The 23994-nt window shown below is 45.8% G+C and overlaps 1 protein-coding gene across 1 annotated transcript in view; it reads right to left on the bottom strand.

The window, feature by feature from the left end:
• Snx30 (sorting nexin family member 30) overlaps window positions 1-23994 on the bottom strand; it is a 106403-nt gene that overhangs the window by 47513 nt on the left and 34896 nt on the right. The window contains exon 2 of the mRNA XM_052715977.1: window positions 8204-8395. Coding sequence (XP_052571937.1) covers window positions 8204-8395 — 192 coding nt within the window. The remainder of the gene's footprint in view (window positions 1-8203; window positions 8396-23994) is intronic.

Here is a 23994-nt window from a genome sequence, read left to right on the forward strand (position 1 = left end):
GTTACACCAAAATAAGATTTTTACTTATTAACTATTATCTCTTCTCGGATACACCATTCCTCCGTAGGTGGGTACTAGAAGTTGCTGATCTCAAATATGAGATAAACTACATGATCTAAGCCACATTTTACAAATTTATTCTTTCAGGTCCAAAGTCTGTTTTAATTCAAGACTTCCAGAAAAATCTTTAAAATACCTGAAGAAGAGTCATTCACCAAACAAGGCTGTGAGCAGCTTTTGGCTCTGAGATTATGATGTTGTTCTCCCCAAAGCTGTGCTCTTGGCCTGAGCATAACTGGAAGGGAGAGCTGACCCTCAAGGACTGCATCAGCAACCCGTCCAGTCCCTCTCATTGTAAGCATCCATAAAACACATCCTTCCCCATGTCAAAGCAGGCGGAGTGGGAAGACTCAGGGAAAACACACCACAGAGGTACTGCTGAGTTATCAGGAGGCTTCCCGAGGAAGTGGAACTGTGGATGAACTCAAGGCACAGCGCGGCAGGACCACCACCGACCCACGGTGCTGTGCTCTGTGGCCCCAGGGGCAGTTAGCACCCACGCCAGGTCCCTGAAATGCACGGAGTCTTACTTTCCACCACATTACGAGTTTTGAGAGAGACACTTTCCAGACCCTTCCCAACACCTGGCCTCCTGCAGAAAACCTGTCAGCAGTAGTGAGGGGAAACATCGTTTTCATCATGAATAGGCAACCAAGTCTCTCCCTCCACCTTCCTAAATGTTCCATGATCAAATCTACCACGTTTCCTATTATATCCATCAGATCAATTCCACAAACCACCTTCATGTAACATTCCCACTCTGTGAAATCAATACTTGGTAACTACAAAGGGCACAAGCAGAAGCTGTGTTTTGCTTCAAACATTTCTATATCTGGAGATCTGGCTCCACCCTTCCATCTGTCCAGGTTATATTTGCTTATTTTGAACCCTCATGAAAAATATGAAAATGGATATGGTCCTTCTAAATAGAAAACAAAATTAATATTTAAATTTACAAATTTATACTTTTCTATGCATATTCATTCGGTTTCTGTATCATTTTACTACATCCTGGACACCTTTATGTCCAGATCTTTAAAATCACTTAACACATATACAATATCCAATTGAGTGACTATAAAATAATTAATCCCTATTTAAGTTGTTTCTGATTTTTAAACAATAAACAACATTACAGTAAATATCACTGCGCTTCTATCCATTAATCCCACTAAAATAAATTCCTAAGGATAGAGCTGCTGGAGATATATTTATATTATTTGTATTATATAATACAAATATATACAAAATTCCAGGGATGCGTATAGTCAGTTTTCCTCTGTGAGATCTAGGGTTTCTACTCTCTAGTATCAGTAGACATCATCAGAAAGGACCTCCCCACGGTCCTTCCAGACTGTGACTATAACCTACAGTGTCCATCAGAGGTCGCCCATCACTCCAGTCAGATCTGAGACAGTAACTAGGCACAGAGTGACTGTAAAGAACTCACCATGCTATAGGTTCAGCACCGCCGTTCCATATGAACACTTCTCTGGTCATCTCTGGTATTAGCATCAAAGCCACAGTCCATCAACACCCAGCAAGACAGCCTGCACCTGCGCCCCACAGACACAAAAGGTCTCCCCTCCCACCAGACCAAGAAGGCACAGGGCTCTGGAAGCCCAATGCCCTACACAGGAGTAACTTCTATCCTACAGACTATCTTATGGGTACCCAAAGATTTCGAATAGACTTTTTGAAAATTTAAATGGTACAAAAGCAGTCTCCAGTGGCAACAGAATCCATGGTGGTTTTATTGAAACTGGCCAAAACACTAAATTAATTTAGCAACTGCTAGCTTCTACAAACTCAAAAGGTAAGACTGTCCTCTGGTAGCATCTGAGCATTTAGCAATATCAGGCAGAGTGACATACAGTCTACAACAGGATCCTCAACATTCCCAAGCAACCTCAACCTTCCCCGCAACATCAGTTATTAAAAAGCTGCAGACATCTTGAAAACTTCTTAACCTCATCACTTATCTTCATTCCTGCCGGATGACCTTGTCACTCTGCCCTAGAGAAAACTGCAGCTATAAGCAAAGAATCCCTTAACTTCCTCCACGAGACACGCTCCCCTTCCTTTTTCCAGAACAATGGGGGGAAAGTGTGCTTCTCCTACCAGTGGCCAAGCCGTGTGCTCGTCCTCAGCACACAATTCCTCACATACCCAGCAACTCCTGTCCTGCTCTCCAATCTTCACCCCATGTCTACTTCTCCCTATGCCATCCTTGTCTTGTCCATCTGGCTCTTAATTCTCCTTCATCCTCAAAAACAAAAACATGTAAGACAGACACTGTGACGCGTATCTGTAATTCCAGCACTCAGGAGGCAGATCAAGAATGAATTCCATGAAAGCCTGGACTACACAGCAAGTTTGAAGTCAGTAAGGCTCTGACTATCACACTCTTCCACACACGCACACACACACACACACACACACACACACACACACACACACACGCACACAGCTTCTCTCTCAATCACGCGCTCTCTTGTGGTTACTGCTCTGGCTTGACGCTATGTTCTTGCCAAGTGAACTGCCAAGCTACCAACACGCACATCTTTCCCCTCTTACCTCCCATTCACATTAACCAACTGCAACCACACCAGTGAAACTGCTCAAACCACGGTCACCCAAACCCTAGTCAGTGAGCCAAACGCCCACTATAATCCTGAACTCCTTGTCCGAACCTCTTAGCAGCGTTTACACTCTAGGCTACTGAGGCATCTGATGAGAAACATGCTGAAGCACAGGACTGGTGAAGACGAGCAGACACAACCCTGGGTGTGCTCCAGGGGACCAAATCCACTGGCCCTGATGGTGAAGACTAGCCATCACAGGAGAAGCACAGCACAATTACTAAGAGAGTGGACTCTGGACTCCAGCTCCAGCCCCACCGCACATTAGGTGCATCAGTGAGCAATTATACTCATGTCCCTGTGTCTAAGTTCCATTTTAAAACTAAGAACAGTTGCAATATCCACCTCACCGTGTGAAGATTAGCACGGCACTTAAAGCACTCTGCACAAAATAAACAATGGGACAGCAGACAGAGAACGGGGCTGCAATCTCACAGATGCTGGCAAAGCGTGCTGCCTGGGACTTGCCAGCACAGAAGGATATATGCAATGAGTCATTGAGCTGGCTACATACAAATGTTCGTTTTCATGAAAGAAGAGAGACAATAGCACACTAAGTCACCAATAGTTATTTCTGACTATGGGCTTATATAGGCATGTTTTCATTTTATTATTTTAGCTTACTTTCATTTTCTAAGTTTTCTACGACAGATTCAGTACCTAAAATAAAAATTCAAATTTCCATCACAAAATAGATAGACATGTGGTTAAGTGTCCAATAATTAGCTGTTACTGTGTTATTACTTTCTAAGAGCTGGGAGAAAAAAGAGCCAGGAGCTGCTGGACCACAAGGGGCTGTGCCGGCCTGCCCATCAAAGAGGAAGGCATGGACAGTGGAGATTTGATGAGCATTCCTTACTAGAATGTCTTCAGCTAAATTCAGCTCACTCCTGTGTCATCAAGAATCTGAATTAGGGGGGCTGGGAGACGGCTCAGTGGCTAAGAGCACTGACTGCTCTTTCCAGAGGACCTGGATTCAGTTCCTAGCACTCACATGGCAGCTCACACCTGTCTGTAACTCCAAGATCTGACACCCTCACACAGACATGCATACAGGCAAAGCACCAATGTATATAAAAATAAAAATAAATACATTTTTAAAAGAAAGAATCTGCATTAAAGGGGCCAGAGAGGTAGCTGAGTGGTTAAAAGCACTGACTGTTCTCCCAGAAGAGCCAGGTTTGAGCCCCAGCAGCCACATGACAGCTCATGATCACTTGCAAACCCAGTTCCAGGGGATGTAACCCCCCTCTTCCATCCTCTAAAGGGCACCAGGCATGCATATCGTACACAGACATACATGCAGGCAAAACACTCATACACATAAAATAAATTTTAAAAATTAAAAAAGAAACGATCTGAATTAGAGATAGGCATAGTAGCACACAATTCTAATCCCAGCACTTAAGAGGTAGAAGTGGGCAGATCTCTGTGAGTTCTAGGCCAGTCAGGGCTACATAGTGAGACCCTGTCTCAATCATCATCTTCATCATCATCATCACATTCATCATGTAGAGGCTTGAGGGGTTTAAAATTGTAGCACCTCATGCTATGGCCACTAACTGTTTGAGGACCTCAGCGGAATGCAAGTCCTAGGTGTAGATCTTGTGGCCCATCTGCACTCTCTCTCCTTCCCAGATATCACTATTTATCACGTGAACAGATTTCCAAAAAAAAAAAAAAAAAAGGACTTCAAACACATCACCAAGATATTGGACCTGGTCCACTTTTAGAAACAGAAGAGTAGGCAACTCTGGGGGTCAGGAGCGTAAGGAGAGAGATAATAAAAAGTAAGAATTCAGCAGCAATCCGTCACACCCAAGTGAAAACTCAAGACTAGAACTTGGAAAGATCAGTTTCTCAGTTACAGGGAATCAAATAATCCCAGGAGAGAGGACAGAAATAAGAACATAAAGGGGGAGGAGGCAAGGAAGGAGAGGGAAGAGGCCTAGGCGGGACGGTGAGTTAGAGCAGGTGCATTAGCCGATGAACGGTTAAAGCAGGATCCGCTTTAACGCGTATGTGTGTTGTGGGGAGGCGGGCGGGGTGCAGGAATCAAGCAGCCGTAGGGAACTGTCAGGGTGGGTCAGTAGTGCTGTGCCAGCAAGGCAAGCACCCTGTCACCAGGCCGCTTACAGCACCGAGTCACAGAAAACAGGTTTTGTATTTTACTCACTACAGGGCGAAAAGCAAGTTTACCCAAAGAAAACACAAACAAATGGAAAGAATTCCTGGAAATATGAACATCACCTAGGACGTCTGAGTAAATCATACATGTGTGAGTACCCCCTCGGGGAGATAACGGGGCAGACACACGGCCAGGCAAACCTTCAAGTGTGGCCAGGTGCAGGAAGATGGGGTGGGGTGACTGCAAAAAACTGAGAATGGTTTAAATGTCCACATACTCACCAGTGTGTGTGTGTGTGTGTGTGTGTGTGTGTGTGTGTGTGTGTGTGTGTGTGTGTGAGAGAGAGAGAGAGAGAGAGAGAGAGAGAGAGAGAGAGAGAGAGAGAGAGAGAGATTGATTTATATAACCATTGCATAATCAGGCAGACCCAGAGAGTAAGCTCCATGTAGTCATGTGGACATGGAAAGGGCTTTAACAACACCGTCAAGCAGAAGGAAAAGTATGAAAGCCGCCTACCCTGAAACCCAAACAATGCGCACTCTAAGTGTCCGGGTGTGCCCACAGAGCACACACGGAGGAGAAGGATTTGCGGCAGGCACATGCCAAGGGGCAGCAACTACAGCTTCTCGTGAGAAGACTGTCCAGCTGAGCAGGGAACGGGAGGACGAGATTTCTACTCTGTATTCGGTCTTTGTTTCTGTTCAATGAACATGTATTTTACCATTCATGTGATTTTTAAAATACAGTGTTTCCACCCAATAAAGGAAGAAGAATATGTGAACATATTTCATTCTGTTTATCTCGCCAAGAATTTAAACAGGTACAGAACCTACCAAATTTTTACAATAAAAAAAAAATAGATGTTTGTTGGGTATAGAGGCACACATTTTTCATCCCAGAGGTGGAGAGTGGGGTAGAGGATCAAGAGTTTCAGGCCAGCCTGGGCTACACAGCAAGACTTTGCTCCCTGCCCCAAATAAATAATTAATAAATGATTTTTTTTTAATTAGAAAAGAAAGGCCAGAAACATAGCTCAGTGGCACTGTGTCTGGTATGTGTGAGGCCCCATGTTCAATTCTCAGCCCAAAGGGGGACGGGTGAATAGTAAGAGAGACGTGGTTTGTCTGAGCTACTAACACCATCCATAAAGGTTCATCCACAAAGGTTCATAAGACGTCTGTAATTCCTCTGCAGTGTGTGCTTTGTGGTGGAGGAAAAACAGACAGAAAGAAGGTTCTTTCTCCTAAAGCACTTACTTCACACCCATATATAACATATCCTGGTAGCATTCACCACCACCCCTTTGTCCCTCTCTAACCTACCAAGTCCCCATCCCACACCAAGTCCTCCCTCCCCACACCAAGTCCTCCCTCCCCACACCAAGTCCTCCCTCCCCACACCAAGTCCTCCCTCCCCACACCAAGTCTTCCCTCTCCACACCTAGTCCACCCTCCCTACACCAAGTCCTCCCTCCCCACACCAAGTCCTCCCTCCACACACCAAGTCCTCCCTTTCCACACCAAGTCCTCCCTTTCCACACCAAGTCCCCATCCCCACACCAAGTCCCCATCCCCACATCAAGTCCTCCCTCCCCACATCAAGTCCCCATCCCCACACCAAGTCCTTCCTCCCCACACCAAGTCCTCCCTCCCCACACCAAGTCCTCCCTCCCCACACCAAGTCCTCCCTCCCCACACCAAGTCTCCCTCCCCACACCAAGTCCTCCCTCCCCACACCAAGTCCTCCCTCCCCACACCAAGTCCTCCCTCCCCACACCAAGTCCTCCCTCTCCACATCAAGTCCCCATTCCCACACCAAGTCCTCCCTCCCCACACCAAGTCCTCCCTCCCCACATCAAGTCCCCATTCCCACATCAAGTCTCCCTCCCCACATCAAGTCCCCATTCCCACACCAAGTCCTCCCTCCCCACATCAAGTCCCCATTCCCACACCAAGTCCTCCCTCCCCACACCAAGTCTTCCCTCTCCACACCTAGCCCACCCTCCCTACACCAAGTCCTCCCTCCCCACACCAAGTCCTCCCTCCCCACACCAAGTCCCCATCCCACTTTCATATCTTTGTTCTGTTTTTATAAAGCACTTTTTAAATTCTAAACTACAAAGCGACAACATGGATTTTCTCCTTAGTAATGTACTTAGTAACTTCCTATAAGGAGCAATTTTGCTCCCAGGAAGTGTTTGACAATGTCTGAAAATATTTCTGATTGTCACAAAGTGGGGTTGGAGATAGGTGGAAGGTGCTACTAGCATCTAATGGACAGAGCCCAGGGACGTCACCACACATCCTACAACAGGAAGTCCCCCCAAGAAAGTATTGTTCACCCCAAAATGTCAATACTGCCAGACAAGAAACCCTGCTCGAACTCTAAAATTTTAGTCCTATTTTAAATATAATGAAAGACTTCAAAAGTAAAGACGACAATACACGTCTAGGGATGTAGTTCGGGGTAGAGCACTTGCCTAGCAGGTCCAAGGCCCCGTGTTCCATCCTCTCCATCCCCCAAAGAGTAAGCATTAAATGTATTTTTTACAAGTGGAATTAGACGAAGAATATGGACTTTGCAGTCTTACAAATTCATGTTAGAAACCTAGTTACCAATTTTGTTGTCCCATACAAGTTACTCAGTTTCCTCGCCTATAAAATTCTAACTAAACACAAATCGTTTAGGATTTCTGTGAAAACTGGTCAGTTTAGTCCCAGTACTCTGCCCTCTATCGGTATTACAGGGATTAAATGTTTTATTTAAAATACTTCAACCACAAATTCTCCTCGTTTCAAGAGTAAAAACCTATTCTAAGTCTATAATCCTTTTACTTTTAATGTAACCACTCTCTCCCATAACTGTAATCAGGTGACCAGAAGAGAGACAGCAAAGGCAGAGGAGGATCTCAACTGGCCCAGAGCATTGTTCTAGGTCTCCTCTATTGCTGTGATAAAACACCATGACCAAAAGCAACTTGGGAATGAGAGGGTCTATTTGGCTACACATATCCCAACCACAGTTCACCACTGAGGGAAGTCAAGGCGGGAACCTGGAGGCAGGGACTGATGCAGAGACTATGGAGGAAGGCTGCTTACTGTCTTGTTCTTCAGGCTCACTGTTAGCTACCTTCCTTATGCCTCACAGGACCACCCACCCAGGGGTAGGACCACCTACACTAGGCTGGGCCTTCTTACATCATCACTCACTAATTAAGAAAATGCTCCTCAGACCTGCCTACAAGTCAATCTTATAGAGGCATCTCCTTAACTGAGGATCCCTCCTCCAGATGACCCCAGCCTTTGTCAATTGCCCAAAAACAAAAACCACATGCCCAAGTATGAACCCCAACATTCTGAAATAGGGGACTTACTTTAGTGGTGATCCTGTATGTGATGTAGGTCTCCATTGTACAGACGTGCTTCTTGGGATCATCAACCGTGACAAAGAGATCTCTGGTTTCACCATCAATGTCATCATCAAGCTGGAGTCTGTTCAGAAGGGAAGATGAAGAAGCTGGGCTCGAAGTGCCTGCTGGAGTACCACCATTGGGCAAAATGAGATCCTGGAAAAAGAGAAGTACAGCCTTACAAATCACATGAATGGAGAACCTCACCAGCCACAGCTGTGCCTCTCCTCACTCCATGTGTCTTAAATGAACAGGTCAGAGGAGGAACTCAAGCAGGAGCTGACACAGAGGCCATGGAGGAGTGCTGCTTACTGGCTTGCTCTCCATGGCTTGCTCAGTCTGCTTTCAGATACACCCTAGGATGACCTGCCCAGGGGTGGTACCTCCCACGGTAGGCTTGGCCCTCCACATCAATCACTAATCAATACAATGCCCCACAGACTGCCTACAGGACAATATGATGGAGGTGTCTTCTAGATTGAGGTTCATTTTCCCAGATGGCTCTAGCTTGTGTCAAGTTGATAAAAAGCTAACCAGATCTTAGCTTGTCATACCATCTGTCCCCTTTTGCATTTAAAATTCAACAGGAAAAAAAAAAACTTAAAGAGATTGTCAGAGGGAGGAATGTCAGGAAGGAAGGAAGGAAGGAAGGAAGGAAGGAAGGAAGGAAGGAAGGAAGGAAGGAAGGAAGGAAGGAAGGAAGGAAGGAAGGAAGGAAGGATGGATAGACTGCAGAATAACAGCTCTCATTCTCTTTCCACCTTAGGATGAAGACCTAAGGCAACCTAGATAAATTACATGTTAAGAATTTGTTATAAATATGTTTTACTTTTTATTAGTATTTTATTTTATTTTGTGCTTTTCAAGACAGAGTCTCTTTGTGTAGCCTTGGCTATCATGGAACTTGCTCTGTGGACCAGGCTTGGCCTTGAATTCAAGAGATTCGCCTGCCTCTGAGTGCTGGGATTAAAGGCCTGTGCCACCACCACCCAGTATGTTTGTTTGTTTGTTTTGTTTGTTTTTTGTAAATATATATTTTTAAAAGGCTGTGGTGGTTTGAAAGAAAATGGCTCTCACAGGCTTCATAGGGAGTGGCACTACAAGGAGCTGTGGCCTTGTTGGAGTAAGTGTGGTCTTGCTAGAGGAAGTGTGTCACAGGGGGTGGCCTTTCAGGTTTCAAATGCTCAAGCCAAGCCCAGTGTCTCTTCTCTTCCTGCTGACCCAGATGTAGAACTCTCAGCTACCTTTCCAGCACCATGTCTGCCTGCACACCACCATGCTTCCCACCATGACAATAATGGACTAAATCTCTGAACTGTAAGCCAGCCCCAGTTAAATGTTTTCATTTATAAGAGTTGCATGGTCATGGCTCTCTTCGCAGCAACAGAAGCCCTAACTAAGATAAAGGCCATGAACATTTAAGACTCAGTCTCACGGTTCCCCTGCCATGTTAGGACTTGACAAGGGAACACAGCCCGTGTCTAGCAGAAGATGGGAAGACCCCTGAGTGTCACCTCAGAAATCACTGGAAGACAAAGACTAAGAATGTAGCAAGAAAGTGACAAGATACCAATGGGAAGGCATTGGTGACCCAGATCACAGGGTGGGGTCAAGGAAGTGCTCTGGGAGCTCTGATCTGTCCCCTGGAAGTCACCTCAGCAGTCATATCCATGAGCTACAGCTGATCAGAGGAGACCCCAAAGAAGAAAGACGAGACAAGGCAGAGGAAAGCATGGCCCGGGTGAAGACAGACGTACACAGAAGGTTCTCTCCTTTGCCTACATCTGTGCCAACCGCAGATCATTTAATCATATTCTTAGGGCAATGTCAAAAATAATGCCAGGCGTAGTGGCATGTGCCTTTAATCCTAACACTGGGAAGGCTGAAGCAGGTGGATCCTCTGTGAGTTCAAGGCTAGCTTGGTCTATATAGCGAGTTCCAAGACAGCTGGGGCTATGTAATAGGGAGACCCTGTCTCAAAAACACAGAACAAAAAAAAAAAATAGTTTTTGTAACTATTAAAAGGGTGCCATCTTTTGTAGTAGGCTTTCTCTTTGGGCCACCAACCAGCTCTCAAATAAAGACATAGAGACTTCTTATTAGTTATGAATGCTCAGCCTTATCTTATGCTTGTCCCACTAGCTCTTGTAATATAACCTGTTTTTCTTCATTTATGTTTCGCCTCAGGGCTTTTAACCTTTCTTTCATTCTGTATGTCCTACTTTCCTGCTTCCTCTGGCTGGCGGCTACCTCGCTGGCTGGCCCGCGGCATCGCCCTCTCTTTCGCCCTCTCTTTCTCTCGTGAGCTCTTCTCTCTGGCCTAGACTCCTCCTCTTACTTATTGTCCGTCTGCCAGCCCCACCTATCCCTCTACTGCCTAGCTATTGGCCATTCAGCTTTTTAGCAGACCAATCGGGTGCCTTAGGCAGGCAAGGTAAAACAAATGCAGCCCATCTTTAGATAGTTAAAGTAATATTCCTCAACAGTCTTTACAGAAGGTGCTCATGGGAACAAACCCCCACCCTACACGACGCTTCTTTCTCTCTCAGCTACGCTGCCAACTGCGGGCAGCAGGAGGAGCTGCCAACTGCGGGCAGCAGGAGGAGCTGCCAACTGCGGGCAGCAGGAGGAGCTGCCAACTGCGGGCAGCAGGAGGAGCTGCCAGAGGGGCACTGTGCCCTCTGCAGCTGCTCTGGTATGGATATGAAGGCAGAGCCTCGCTACAGCAGCTGCTGCTGACCTGCTGGCCTTCTCGGGGTGCCTACACCACAGGGCATGCATCGAGTGTCACACTCAGTGTCTGGAGGTCTGGCAGGAGACATCATCTCTGGAACTCCGAGAGAGCCATAATGGCACTCCCCTGTCTGTAAAATTTTAAGCATGGACTGCAGGCAGGCCACCTTGTTAGACTCTGCAAGGGCCCACCTTTGTATTTATCAACACTAAAGCACTGGCCTCAGAACAGCTCAGTCAGTGGCTAATCATTACACAAAAGAAATTTTAAAAAAATCAAAACCTTCGCCAAACAAGCCAATCAACTCAAATAGTGGTTTTCTGTGATCTAGCCTAGCCAATTCTGGAAGCCACCATGTTGTCATATCTTGCCTTTGTTTAAATCCACCTCCTTTAATATATATGTTGCCAGATGTGTTCTCTCTCTCTCTCTCTCTCTCTCTCTCTCTCTCTCTCTCTCTCTCTCCCCTACCTGCCCCACTTCTTCTCCCCACTTGGGAGGCATCTGCGCAGAAGCAACTGTAAATATTAACCATTGATCTAGGGGCTGAATAGACGCATCTGTGGTTAAGGGCACTTCCTGCTCTTGCAGAAGACCAAGGTTTAGTTCCCAGCACCCACCTGGTAGCTCACAACTATCTGTAATTCCGGTTCCAAGGGATCCAAAGTTCTTTTATTGCATCTGCAGGTACCATGCACACATGTGGTGCACACACATACATGCAAACAAACAAACACTGGTACATATAAAATAAAAATAAATATTTTTAAATCATTGATTTATACACCTGACTTATCCACAAACAATGGCTTCTCCTTGTGTGTGCATGTATACATGTGTGTGCATGTGCTGGTGTAATTATCTATCTGCCTTCTCTTGCCTGATCTACTGAGACTATATACCAATGCTCCTAGGTTTTGCCCCAGGGACCTCAGCTAGTAACCTTGAGGAATAGCCATATATACTCTGAAATGCCCTAACCAGTATAGGAAGGGAGAGTCCGGCAATCAAATTCAGTCACAACCAAATCTGGTCAGATCCTTGCCTCCTGGGACACAGTCAGGGAAAACACCTTCACCTCTCATTCCAGGGTGTCCCCTGCAGCAGCTAGGCATATAGGAATGACAGACGAGACCCAAGTGTCTGAAGTTCCTGGAGCAGTGATGCTACCGCTCTGACGACCAATGACAGCCTCACAGATCAGCAGGTCAGCCGCGACCTCTCTCCCTGAGGACGCAGCCTGAGACCGAGCCTGCCCTAGTATTTGCCATGCCAGCAGCTGAGCCTGGGTGCCTTGCCAAGCTGGGTCCCTTCATGGAATGTTTCCAGTCCCTTTGCTAGTCTTCCTCTCCATTCTCTGGTCACAAATCCTTCTAGGTAAACACGAATCTGCTGTTTTTAAAGCCAGTCAGGTAAAGCCAACGTTTTCTCCTTTGGGGTCATGAGTTTATCACAAAATGACTTTCAAGACCCTGCCCCATGAGAAAGAAATGCACTAAGAAAACACGAAGATCTTAGGGGTGACAAGTGAGTGTTGGGTGGCGTGACTAGTCCGGGCACCTCTGTCGAGCAGAGACCTCAGCAGCAGAGTTTGTTGTGCTTTGACCTAAAGCAGGCATCTCATGGTAGCAGCACCACCGACATGAGCTGCAGGTACTAGGCTGTTATCATCAATCAGTCCTCCATACCACAGCTAGGGCGCTTCTAAAAAATATCTAAACCCAAGGCTAGGGGGATGACTCAGAAGTTATGAGTACTTGATATGAGCAGAGGGCACCCACACAGGGTGGCTCACAACTGCCTGGGACTCCAGCACTAAGGAACCTGACGCCCTCTTCTGGTGTCCTCAGGCACCTGCACTCACGTGCACAAACTCACACACAGACACATACATATGTATATAATTTAAAATAAATAAATATAAACATAGCAAGTTCCAGGACAGCCAAGGATACACAGAGAAACCCCATCTCTAAAAGCAAACAAAAACAAAACAAAAAACCCACTCATTGCTGTAAAATGTCAACTCTCGCCTGTAGTTGTAGAACATTCATTCCTCTGTCCCCTGTCCCTCACTCTACACCCAAGAAAGACACACAGAGATAACTGCATTGCTTCACCAACTCCTCTGGTTCAAGGAATTTCAGTTTCAAGATCTGTTACGGCCAGTGGTTGGCAAGATAACTAACACACATCTCTGGCGGGATTCTTCGTTATGTTAAACACGAGGTTCCTAATGACAGAGTGGCATCTACTGGGAGCCAAGACGGAGCCAGTAAAAACGCAAGTCATACTAACACAGTCCAGCTTCTCTTCTGACACCACTGGGGAAATGTGGGTAACATGAAGACCCCATTTGAGAGGAGCCCGGCAAAGCAGCTCAAGGCGGCCCACAGGAGAGGACAGCACTTGTCCACTGCCGGTACCTGCCCAGTCTGTCCTGAGTCACGGGCATAGCAGAGACCTGAAGAATGACCGTGTCCTTCACAAATCGAACAGAACACTCCTGACCGATGATTTTTTCTGTAAAATTCAATTTAAACCCACTATACAGAATCAACTCAAAGGGAAACACTCAGAAACAGGCTTATCAAAGATACTCAACAGAACAGAACAGGAACACAGGGAGACCTGGGAAATGACCAGGACCGAGTGTTTACAGTAACAAGACAGATAAGATGCTGCACAGTCATTGTAGAAACTGTACATCTAAGGTGGGCAGAGAGAAGCATGCCTGATCCTAGTACTGGGGTGGCAGAGGCAGGAGAATTACAAGTTTGAGACCAGTCTGCATTATATAGCAAGGCTCTGCTTTAAAAAATAGATAGATAGATCTAGACAGACAGATAAAATTATAGATCTGGACTTCCAGACAGTCTCAGTGAGTTAACCACCACAGTTTACTTCCTCCCACCCTACCACCAGATGCTAACCTAGCACCTAAAGAATGGGAGACAAATAACAGGAAAAGCAGTGACTCTGGGAACCAGGAGAGGCTGCCACCCAAGGGCCAGGCTTTCGAACATCTTCTACTAGATATAATTGGGGCACCGCTGAAAAGGGAACCAAGAGACCCTTTCCTAGAGTTTTTGAGACTATTTAACTGTCATTGAGGCTTGTAAGGAAGTAGAAAATGTCTTTATCCCAAACCCTTCATATGCACCCTAATTTGAAAATGCGGTTGTAGGGGCTGGGGGGGGGCGGATGTGGTGAGCAGGACAGTGAGACAAAGGAGGGCTTCTGGCTGAGGTGCGGTACTAGGATCACAAAGCAGGATGAGGGTCACCAGCAGGGGGCGCCATTCCCCCAAGGCTTTGGTGCAGCTTTAGGGACTGATGAGATGTCAGACATGTCTGAAAACAGAGGGGTGTGGGGCTCTGCCATGGAAGACAGGCCACTGGGAACCGGGACACTGAGACGAGCCAAACCAACTCTCACTAACTAGAAGGCCCAGGACTTGCCTTCCTTCCCTCCATCCTTTTCCTGTTTGTTCAAGTGGTTATAAGTGAATCCAAAAAGACAGTTCTAGCAACATCAAGCAGAAACAGAGGCAAACCAATAACCCACCTGTTCTGATGTGAGACCAACAGCAGACCTGTGTTCTCACCACATCAGACATGAGTAAACAAACCAAAAAGAAAATTAAAACCTTAAGCCTGCGTGGTCTCATCACTCTGCCCCAAGAAAACACACGTGAATAAACACATGTATGAAAACCTTTATCCCATGAAATGAACACATTAGGCCGCATCTACTTTGTGCTCCCATTTTTAAAAAAGTCAGAAAACTTAAAACATACCAAAAACAAGAAAAAGCAACAAACCAAAATTTAATTCTTTTAAAAGATGTTTTAGATAAAGTAGAACTTACAAAGCCTGACCAATATAGAAAGAAGAAGCGTAACTATTTAGATCTTATCTCTATATAATTATAAGTTACAAATAACTACACCAGCAAGTCCAGAAAGCCACACAAGCTTGGTAGCATTGGGGAAGGATGGCCAGACATGTTGTATGATATTTTTGTTTGTATTCTGACAAATAAAGCTTGTCTAGAGATCAGAGGGCAAGCTAGCCACTAGTTAACCATAGAGACTAGGCTGTGGAGGCACAAGCCTTTAATCCCAGCATGCACTTGGGAGGACCATGCCTTTGATCCCAGCACATGAGAGGCTCAGACCTTTAATCCCAGCACTAGGGAGGTGGAGACAGGAATATAAGGTGGGTGGAGACAGGATCTCGACCCCCATTCAGTCTGATGATTCGTAGAGACAGGCCAACCCATTCGATCTGAGATTTCATAGAGGTAAGAAGTCTCTAGTGGCTGCTGCTCTGCTTCTCTGATCTTTCAGCTTTCACCCTCAATTTCTGACTCCGGGTTTTTATTGTTAAGACGAATTAGGATCACGTTTCACAGACATGCAGCAAAGTGAAGTTACACAGAAACAGAAACCCTGGAAACAATAACCACCAAGGCCCCAGAGGTTTTACAGTTGAGCCCAGCGGAGCGCGAGAAGTCCTACCTCAGTCAGATTATTCTGAGACACACATGAAAACATGGAGAAACCTTCCAAGTCATTTTGTGACGGTTAGCCAGTAATCTGCTATCAAAACACCATGACAAAGAAGGAAGCTATAATATACACCAACAATAAAGTAACAGTTAAAACCACAGCTTGTGTGTTAGTTTTATCAAATGTAACAAAATGCCATAAAATAGGCCAACACACCAGCTAATTAATTAATCAATTATTATTTTACAGGACAGGGATTGAGCCCAGCCCTAACTCTACCACTAAGCTTACATCCCCAGCTTTTAAAATAGCCTTTTTAAAAGATGGGAGCTGGAAAGATGGCTCAGCCCTTAGGAGCACTTGACTGCTCCCTGATCTTCCAAAGGACCCAAATTCAGTTCGTTCCCAGCACCCACACCGGGTGACTCACACAGCCTGTAACTCCAGCTCCAGGAATCCAATGCCCTCTACAGGCATTGCAGTCACATGCACAAACACACATACACATGTATAACATAATTAAATTTCTTCATGAATCTTTAAAAAGAATATATTAAGGGGCCTGAAGAGATGGCTCAGTGGTTAAGGGTCCTGTTACCCTGGTTTGATTCCCAGAACCCACATGGTAGCCCCAAACCATCTGCAACTCCAGTTCCAGGGTATTCAACAGGCATGCATGTGGTGCACATACATGAATGCAGGCAAACTATTCATACACAAAAATTAAACAAATAATTATTTTAAAAATTCTTAAAGAAGCTGGGTTGTGGTAGCGCAAGCCTTTAATCCCAGCACTCAAGAGGCAGAGACAGGCTGATCTCTGTGAGTTCAAGGCCAGCCTGGTCTACAGAGTGAGTTCCAGGACAGCTAGGGCTGTTACACAGAGAAATTCTGTCTCCAAAAACAAAAACCAAAAAAAAAAAATTTTTTTTTTAAAGAATATATCCGGGAGCCGGTAAGAAGAAGGTTCAGGGGTTAAGAGCACTGGCTGCTCTTCCTGGGGACCTGGGTTCAGTTCCTAGCACCTACATCATGGCCATCTGTAACTGTCAAGGGACCAGCATTGGGGTTCAGCCCTGACCTATTGAAGGGTTCCTTGAAGTGGGGAGTGAGGAATTGGGAAATGATAGAGAGAAATATAGGTGTAGAAAAAGACAGAGACACAGGATAGCTTCCGGAGGGCCCTGGGTCAATACACAGCAGCCTTGAGTTTTTCTAATGGGCTTTTTATACACTACCAAGGGGAGAGGCAGAAGATCTCCCTGTTTCAAGACCAAAACACAACATACAACCAAGTGTAGACCCTTCAAAACACCTGGTAACCACGCCCCATGGCAAAGCATCTTGTGATCAGGCCTTGGCACATAAGACACCTGGTAACCATGCCTTTGCACCCTATCATGCAGCCTTGGAGAGCGACATAAACTCTGACTCTCTGACCTTGAGTTGAAACACAAGCTGGAATCTTTGTGGGCTTCCACATGTAACTGCAGTTCCAAGGAATCCAATGCCTCTTCTGCCCTCCTAGGGCACTTCATGCACATGGCACATAGACATACATGCAAACAGAACATCCATACACATAAAATAAAAATCATTTTTTGAAAGAATAGGGGGGCCTTGGGGTGACTCAGTGGATAAGGTCAGGGCACTTGCCACCACGCCTGACAACCTGAGTTTGACCCCCAGAACCCACATATTCTAGAGAGCTAACTCCCACAGGCTGCCTGCCCTCTGACCGACACACTTGTGACATGGCATGCATCTCCACCCCCTCCTGGCCCTGCATACACGATAAATATGTAATATTAAAAAAAAAAAAGAATGGGCCGGGCGGTGGTGGCGCACGCCTTTAATCCCAGCACTCGGGAGGCAGAGCCAGGCGGATCTCTGTGAGTTCGAGGCCAGCCTGGACTACCAAGTGAGTTCCAGGAAAGGCGCAAAGCTACACAGAGAAACCCTGTCTCGAAAAACCAAAAAAAAAAAAAAGAATGTATGGTTCCAAGAAGGCAAGAAGGCTTCAACATTAGGAAATGTAGTGATGTGATTACTACACTAAGAACTGTATGCAGACGGAGTGTTGGTGGCGACCCTGTCCACAAGGTCCAAAGTGTTTACTGGTGTCATTCACTGGGAAATATGAGCAACTCTATTAAAGCAAAGTTAAGGATTTGGAAAAGGAAAGTTCAAAGTGTGTTAAATACTATCAGAAACATCAGCCATGAACTTTGAAAACCTTATTCTAGTGAAAGAAGCCAAACACAGAAGGCCACACATTTTATGATCCGTATATGTCACTGTCTGCACAGGCATGTCCTCAGACACAGAAAGCAGACTTCTGGTTGCCAGAACAGAGACTGATGGCTCAATGGCAATGGTGACGGTGATGGTGGCTTCACCGTCCTGTGAGCACACACAAATCAACCATAGAGTTGACAATAGTGAAACTTCATCCTGTGTGAATCATCTCTCAATAATAACAATACGATACAGCAAACACTGGGAAACCCTGGAGGCTCAGCTGCTGAATTCAGAAAGAAGAGTCTTTTTCAAGGAAGAGGAAAGTTGAGGCAGGGTCTCATGTAGCCCAGGCTGGCCCAGAACTCACTACAAAGATAAGGATAACCTTGAGCTCCTGATCCTCCTACTTCAGCCTCCCAGTGCTGGGATTCAGGTGCGTGTCCCCTCACCCAGCTTCAGAAGTAAGATTCTGACACCCAGTGTTGGCCATTGTTCAGAATCTGGAGACACCGCAATGAGGTACTGAAAACATGCAGTCATCAGCCACACTGCTTCATGGCAAGTCAAGCTTCCCCAAATTCACCTAAAATTTAATACAAGGAACAGTGGGACAATGTCTTCAACACATTCAGAAATGATAAATGCAAACGATGCGTTTACAAATATTACTAAGTGAAAGACTGTAGGGGCACTACACAGAGGGGCAGTCAGTGGAGACCCAAGTGACTGACCCCTCCTGCAAGAGGATCACACATTCTTGCTACTACAAATGGTTTCTCACAGAGACACCTCATCCCATTGGCTGTGGGTTAGGTCATGTGACTTGCTTCAGCCAATGACAAATGAATGAAGGGCAGCCTAGACCAGACCTAAGCCAAGCTTTAGAAACTTATCTCTCACAGTCTCTTGCTCTTTCCTCTGCCTAGCATGTCCCCAAAAGGGAATGCTCCTTCAGAAACATACGACTTGGGAACAGTGGGTACAGCTGACTCCCAGCCAGAACACACAGCATGACCTAGAAGTTAATGTTCGTTGCAAACTTTGGAGCTTTGGGAGTTATTTATTACTACTTCAGTAAACCTGACTAGTGCAGATAATTACAAAAATGTCTGTATAATTTCTAAACTGTAGAGAGGAAATGATGATACAAACAGTAGAGAATTTGAAAGACATTACCCATTTTAACCCTGGAGTTATTCAAATGTCTTACTAAACTAGTATGTCCAAGTTCTTGGACCCACTCTCCTTATTATTCACAGCAAAAGGTTCAGTTTTCCCCACCACCGACTTAGAAACACGATGTCAAATAGTCTCCCAAACCTCCACAGCTGTCTGCACACATCCATCGCGACCTGGGACTAGCAGTCTGTTCTCCAGGCCGGCACTGTCCGAGAATGGGTTTACACCTCCCTGCTCTGTACTCTGACCATTTCCTACATGACCAATCTTCCTCTATGTGGTTTCACAGACCACCTGTCTCCACACTTACAGGCTGAAAAAGCTTTTTAGAAACTGAACATGCTTCCCTAGCCTTCCTATGAGAAACCCTGCCCTTTAAATTACATCTATCAGCCCAATGTAAAAGAACACTGCTGTGGGATGGTCTGTATGTCAAATGTGTTGCTGATTGGTCAATGAATAAATCACTGATTGGTCAGTGGCCAGGCAGGAAGTATAGGCGGGACTAACAGAGAGGGGAATTGAGAGAACAGGAAGCTGGGTGAGGGAGACACTGCCAGCCGCCATCAGGACAAGGAAGATGTAAAGTACCGGTAAGCCACAAGCCACGTGGCAAGGTATAGATTAACAGAAATGGATTAATTTAAGCTGTAAGAACAGTTAACAAGAAGCCTGCCACGGCCATACAGTTTGTAACCAATATAAGTCTCTGTGTTTACTTGGTCGGGTCTGAATGGCTGTGGGACTGGCGGGTATCAGAGATTTGTCCTGACTGTGGGCCAGGCAGGAAAACTCTAGCTACAAACACCTTCAAATGAACCTCAAAATCAAAGAGCCCCAGTTCACATTCTTTGGCAAGGTTTCTATGATCTGTTATTAGATTTCTGAAGGAATCTCAAGACTGTAGTCCTTGTTCTGAACATTCTTAGAAGCAAGGATTTTGTCTAACTCTGAGATTAATTTAAACATGATTCCTTACATCCTCTAAGGAGGAGCCACTATTTCAAGAATATACTGAGCATTAAGAGATGTCAACCAAAGAGACGATGCAGGGCTCCTGAAACACAGGGCTAAGACCATCTGTGTTTAAACAACTCAGTCTAGCTAGGGTATGAGTGTCAAAACCTGTGGTGATGACGCAAGGCAAAACTGGTTGTAACAGCACTCTGTGCATCAGAGGGAGAGAGCCAAGGGTGCTTCGACAGCTTGAGAAGGAGGAGGAGGGGGCAGCTTGCCAAACGGAAAAGCAAGGCTAGAGTCAGGACAGTCCAGGCTGAAGAGTCACCACCACTGAAGGAGACAGGTATTCTCAAAAGCTTGTCCCCAAATGAATAACTAAGGGCCACAGCAAGGAGACTGGATACTACAGGGGCAATGGATGACCGTGACTGTCACCTGTGGACATGTCTGTAAAGGAGTTCCCAGGTTAGATTAGCTGAGGTCGGAAGAGCCACCCTCAACGTGGGCAGCACCGTCATATGGGCTGAGGCCCTGGGCTGAATAAAAAGGGTGGGAGCTGGGCAGCAGCATCCATCTCTCTCTTTCCCTGAGCACAGTTGGAATGTGACCAGCCACCTCATGCTCCTGCCTCCATGCCTTTCCCATCCTGATGATCCGCAGCCTCACACTGTGAGCCAAAAGCAATCCTTCTTTCCTAAACTTGATTTTCTTGGGTATTTTGTTTGGTCACTGTATGCATACGCCACCTGGCAGACTTCAGAGTCCAAGGACACAGCTTTCTAAGAAGACAGAGTACGCTTTCCCAGCTCCACCTACAAGCACAAGTCTACCTAAAAACCAGCTCTTTTATACCCACCTCCAACCTGCTCTCGGGATCCTGCCAACCCAAACCCACAAACCTGAGCAAAGTGTTCATTCCTCTACTGGCACTTCTGCACCCACATCACGCAAGGCCTTGGGGCATAGAACCCTCCAGAAGTCATCAGAGCTGTTCGTTCTATAGCAAGGAAGACTGAGTGACAGGCACGCGTTCACTCAAGTGACATAAAGAACACAGGTCTCATGTACGGCTGAGCAACACCACACTTGCGGAGGAGCACTGTCCTCCAAGCACAACAGCCATTGGCATCGTATCAGAGGAGCGGTGACCGCCCAAAAGACCTTCAAGACGGGCTACTGATGTGTCCAGGGAAGGGACGGTCATTAGCCCCTCATCTGAGATCTGAGCCACTCTCTCCAGGACCCTTGCCTCCCAGCTGGATTCAATTCTGCCCCAACCCGCACAAGGTCGCTGAGCTACTCAGGCAGGTAGCAACACAAAGTTGACATTGCAACACAAAGTTGTCATCCACACAGTTCAGGCTCAAGAAGCCATCAATCAAGTTACCAAAAAAAAAAAAAAAAATCACACACACACACACACACACACACACACACACACACACACACACACACAAAATCAAGTGTTTAGTAAGTTTACAATTTTGTGTTGGGCCCCATTCACAGCTATCCTGGGGTACATGCAGGCCATAGGGTGCATGTTGGACACACCTGTCAGCTAGAACACACAGAGGATAAACTAAAGGGGTACTCCATCTACGCAGCTATGGTGAAGGGATGAAGGTGAATCAGGGATGAGACCTTTTGGTGATATGGCTGTTTGGAGGTCACCCACAACCCTGTTAAGTAAACCAAAATAAACTCATTGGCTCACTGAGCTAATTAAACGGAATCATTACTTTGGTCCCTGGGGGCAGGGGCATAGACATTTTTACATGTCTGCAGGGAAAGTTAAAGCACTAACTACAACTCAAGGGTTCCTTCTTATATGGAAGAAGGTCCTAGCATAGTCCTTATTTATTTACTGTATGTGCATGTACAAATACGTATGCAGTGCCTGGATCCCAGAAGAAGGTATTGAATCCCCTAGAACTGGAGTTATAGTAAGCTTCCATGTGGTTGCTGACAATCCAACCTAGTCCTCTACAAGAGCAGCAAGTGCTCTTATCCACTGCTCAGTCCCCAACCCAACCTTGTAACCACTATTCATTCATCTTAAAAATTTGGTCACTTGTTTTTGAACTATCACCTGACATAGCACCACACAGACATGTCAGAAAAATTAGCAAAGAACATTCTTGGTTGTCAGAACAAAGGTCTAAAAGAAACAAAATACGAGTATGTTCTATGTGAGCAAATGCTTATGGGTTAATCATCACCCGGACCAAAATCCCTTGAGGGAAAAACCAGTCAGGCAAGGAACAGCACAGGACAGACTTGCGGACCAATGGCAAGCATCCAACGCTCCTGTGAAGTTGGTCTTACCAGCTATTACCTCTCAGATGTGTTTTCAAATCCCCCACGTTTTCAGTTGTCCTCTGACCACCACACACACTTTGACACACATGCAGTCACACACAAAATAAATAATACAGTAATAAAATTCCAAACATCAAGGAATAAGAGAAAAAGCAAGTTCTTAAAAAAAAAAAAAAAAACGATTCAAACATTAAGAAATAAGAGAAAAAGCAAGTTCTTAACCGTGAATGCATGGAATCTTCAGGACTCGTCAAAGCTAGAACCGACAGGAAAGAGAAAGAGCAGCTTGCGTTTTAAGCTAAATGTTTTTAACCAAAATGTCAAAAAGTTTTTTTAAGTTTCTTACAGTAAAATGAGTTGTCACCAAATTTAAAACTGCATTCATTTGTTGCAGCCTGAGTGCATGGAGCTCACAGGCTGCACTGGGCTAGGTAAGAGCAGATGCAGTCAGCCAGTGACCCCAGAGCAGCGTCCAGTCCTGCAGCTCCACATTCACAGTGCTGCGTGCCCTGACAAGCCTGCTGCTGGTTTGTATCTTTCACATCATGTTTCACTTCCTTTTTCTTGTGTGTAGATAGATTCAGTTACAGAAATCCCACCGTTACAACTGCCTACAGTATTCAAGACGCTAACATGCTGTGCAGCTGGGTGGCCTACACCCAGGCTGTGTTCCACACAGCAAGCTCCACCACCACTTAGGTTTGTGTAAGTACACACCACGATGTTTGTTCAATGAGGAAACCATCCAGAAACATATTCCTCAGAACATACCCCTGTTGTAAAGAAACACAGGGCTGCACCGGTCACAGTCCCGTCCTCTTTGCAGGGCCCTTCTGAGTTCAGGGGCAGAAATGAACTCTGTAAAGAAGGGCCAGTGATCTGAATCCTCACTTGACAGTAGACGCAGAGAGGCAGACAGATGAGGGAAGAAGGAGAGGACGAGGACAAAACCTTACAACCTTGTCTAAACTGTTACAACCACGTTGGAAAGGAGACGAGCCCTTCATGTTGGCATAGCAGTGACTACAGGGTCTCACCCAGAGGGAGAGACTCGCGGGCTTGTCTTGAAGCCAATATCGAGGAGATCATAACAGTGAGGATTTCTAAAAGTACCGGGTCCCCTTGTTGTTTGACAGGGTTTGACAGGGTCTCTCCCTAGGCAGCCCAGGCCCAGCCTCCCGGGGCTGCGATTACAGCTGTGCACCACCACACCTGCTGAAGATGCTTCTATTTGCATGGAGGAAAACACCAGCTGTTCAGATGGAAGACTATAATTATTATCAGTTAAACTGTTGTAGAGAAAGGCGCTAACAGGTTGCGGGAGCTCACTTTCCTTAAAGCCTCTCCCAGGTACAGCTGTTGTTGGACAAAATTTAGCTAAAAGATTACATTTCTAAAATACATATAATTAAACATGTGTTAAGCACCTCTCTTCTAGTAATAAAATATCTGATTATGTCTCTATGAGATGGCGGAGAGACAAATAATTATCACTCCCTATTTATGTTATAGAGCAAAATACAGGCGTTTTCCAACACATGGGATTTTGAGTGGCATAATTGACAGGTGCTATAGCCCCCCCAAAACCACAAATGAGAGGATATGAAGAAGCAAAATTTATTTGTGCATGTATTTAATCCAAACACGGCATTCTTGACGACTGCCAGGTGCTATTCTGGGAAGGAAAGCAAGCTGAGAAGGGACTGAGTGCAGGAATCTTGTGTAGGCTGCTGCGTGGAGCATGGCAACACGATACACAGTGATAAGTGCACAGATGAAGAGAAAACCTGTGGTCCAGAGTGAAGGAGG

The sequence above is a fragment of the Peromyscus californicus genome, unplaced genomic scaffold (assembly GCF_007827085.1).
Source record: "Peromyscus californicus insignis strain IS unplaced genomic scaffold, ASM782708v3 Scaffold_5__1_contigs__length_169319896, whole genome shotgun sequence".
Classification (NCBI taxonomy): domain Eukaryota; kingdom Metazoa; phylum Chordata; class Mammalia; order Rodentia; family Cricetidae; genus Peromyscus; species Peromyscus californicus.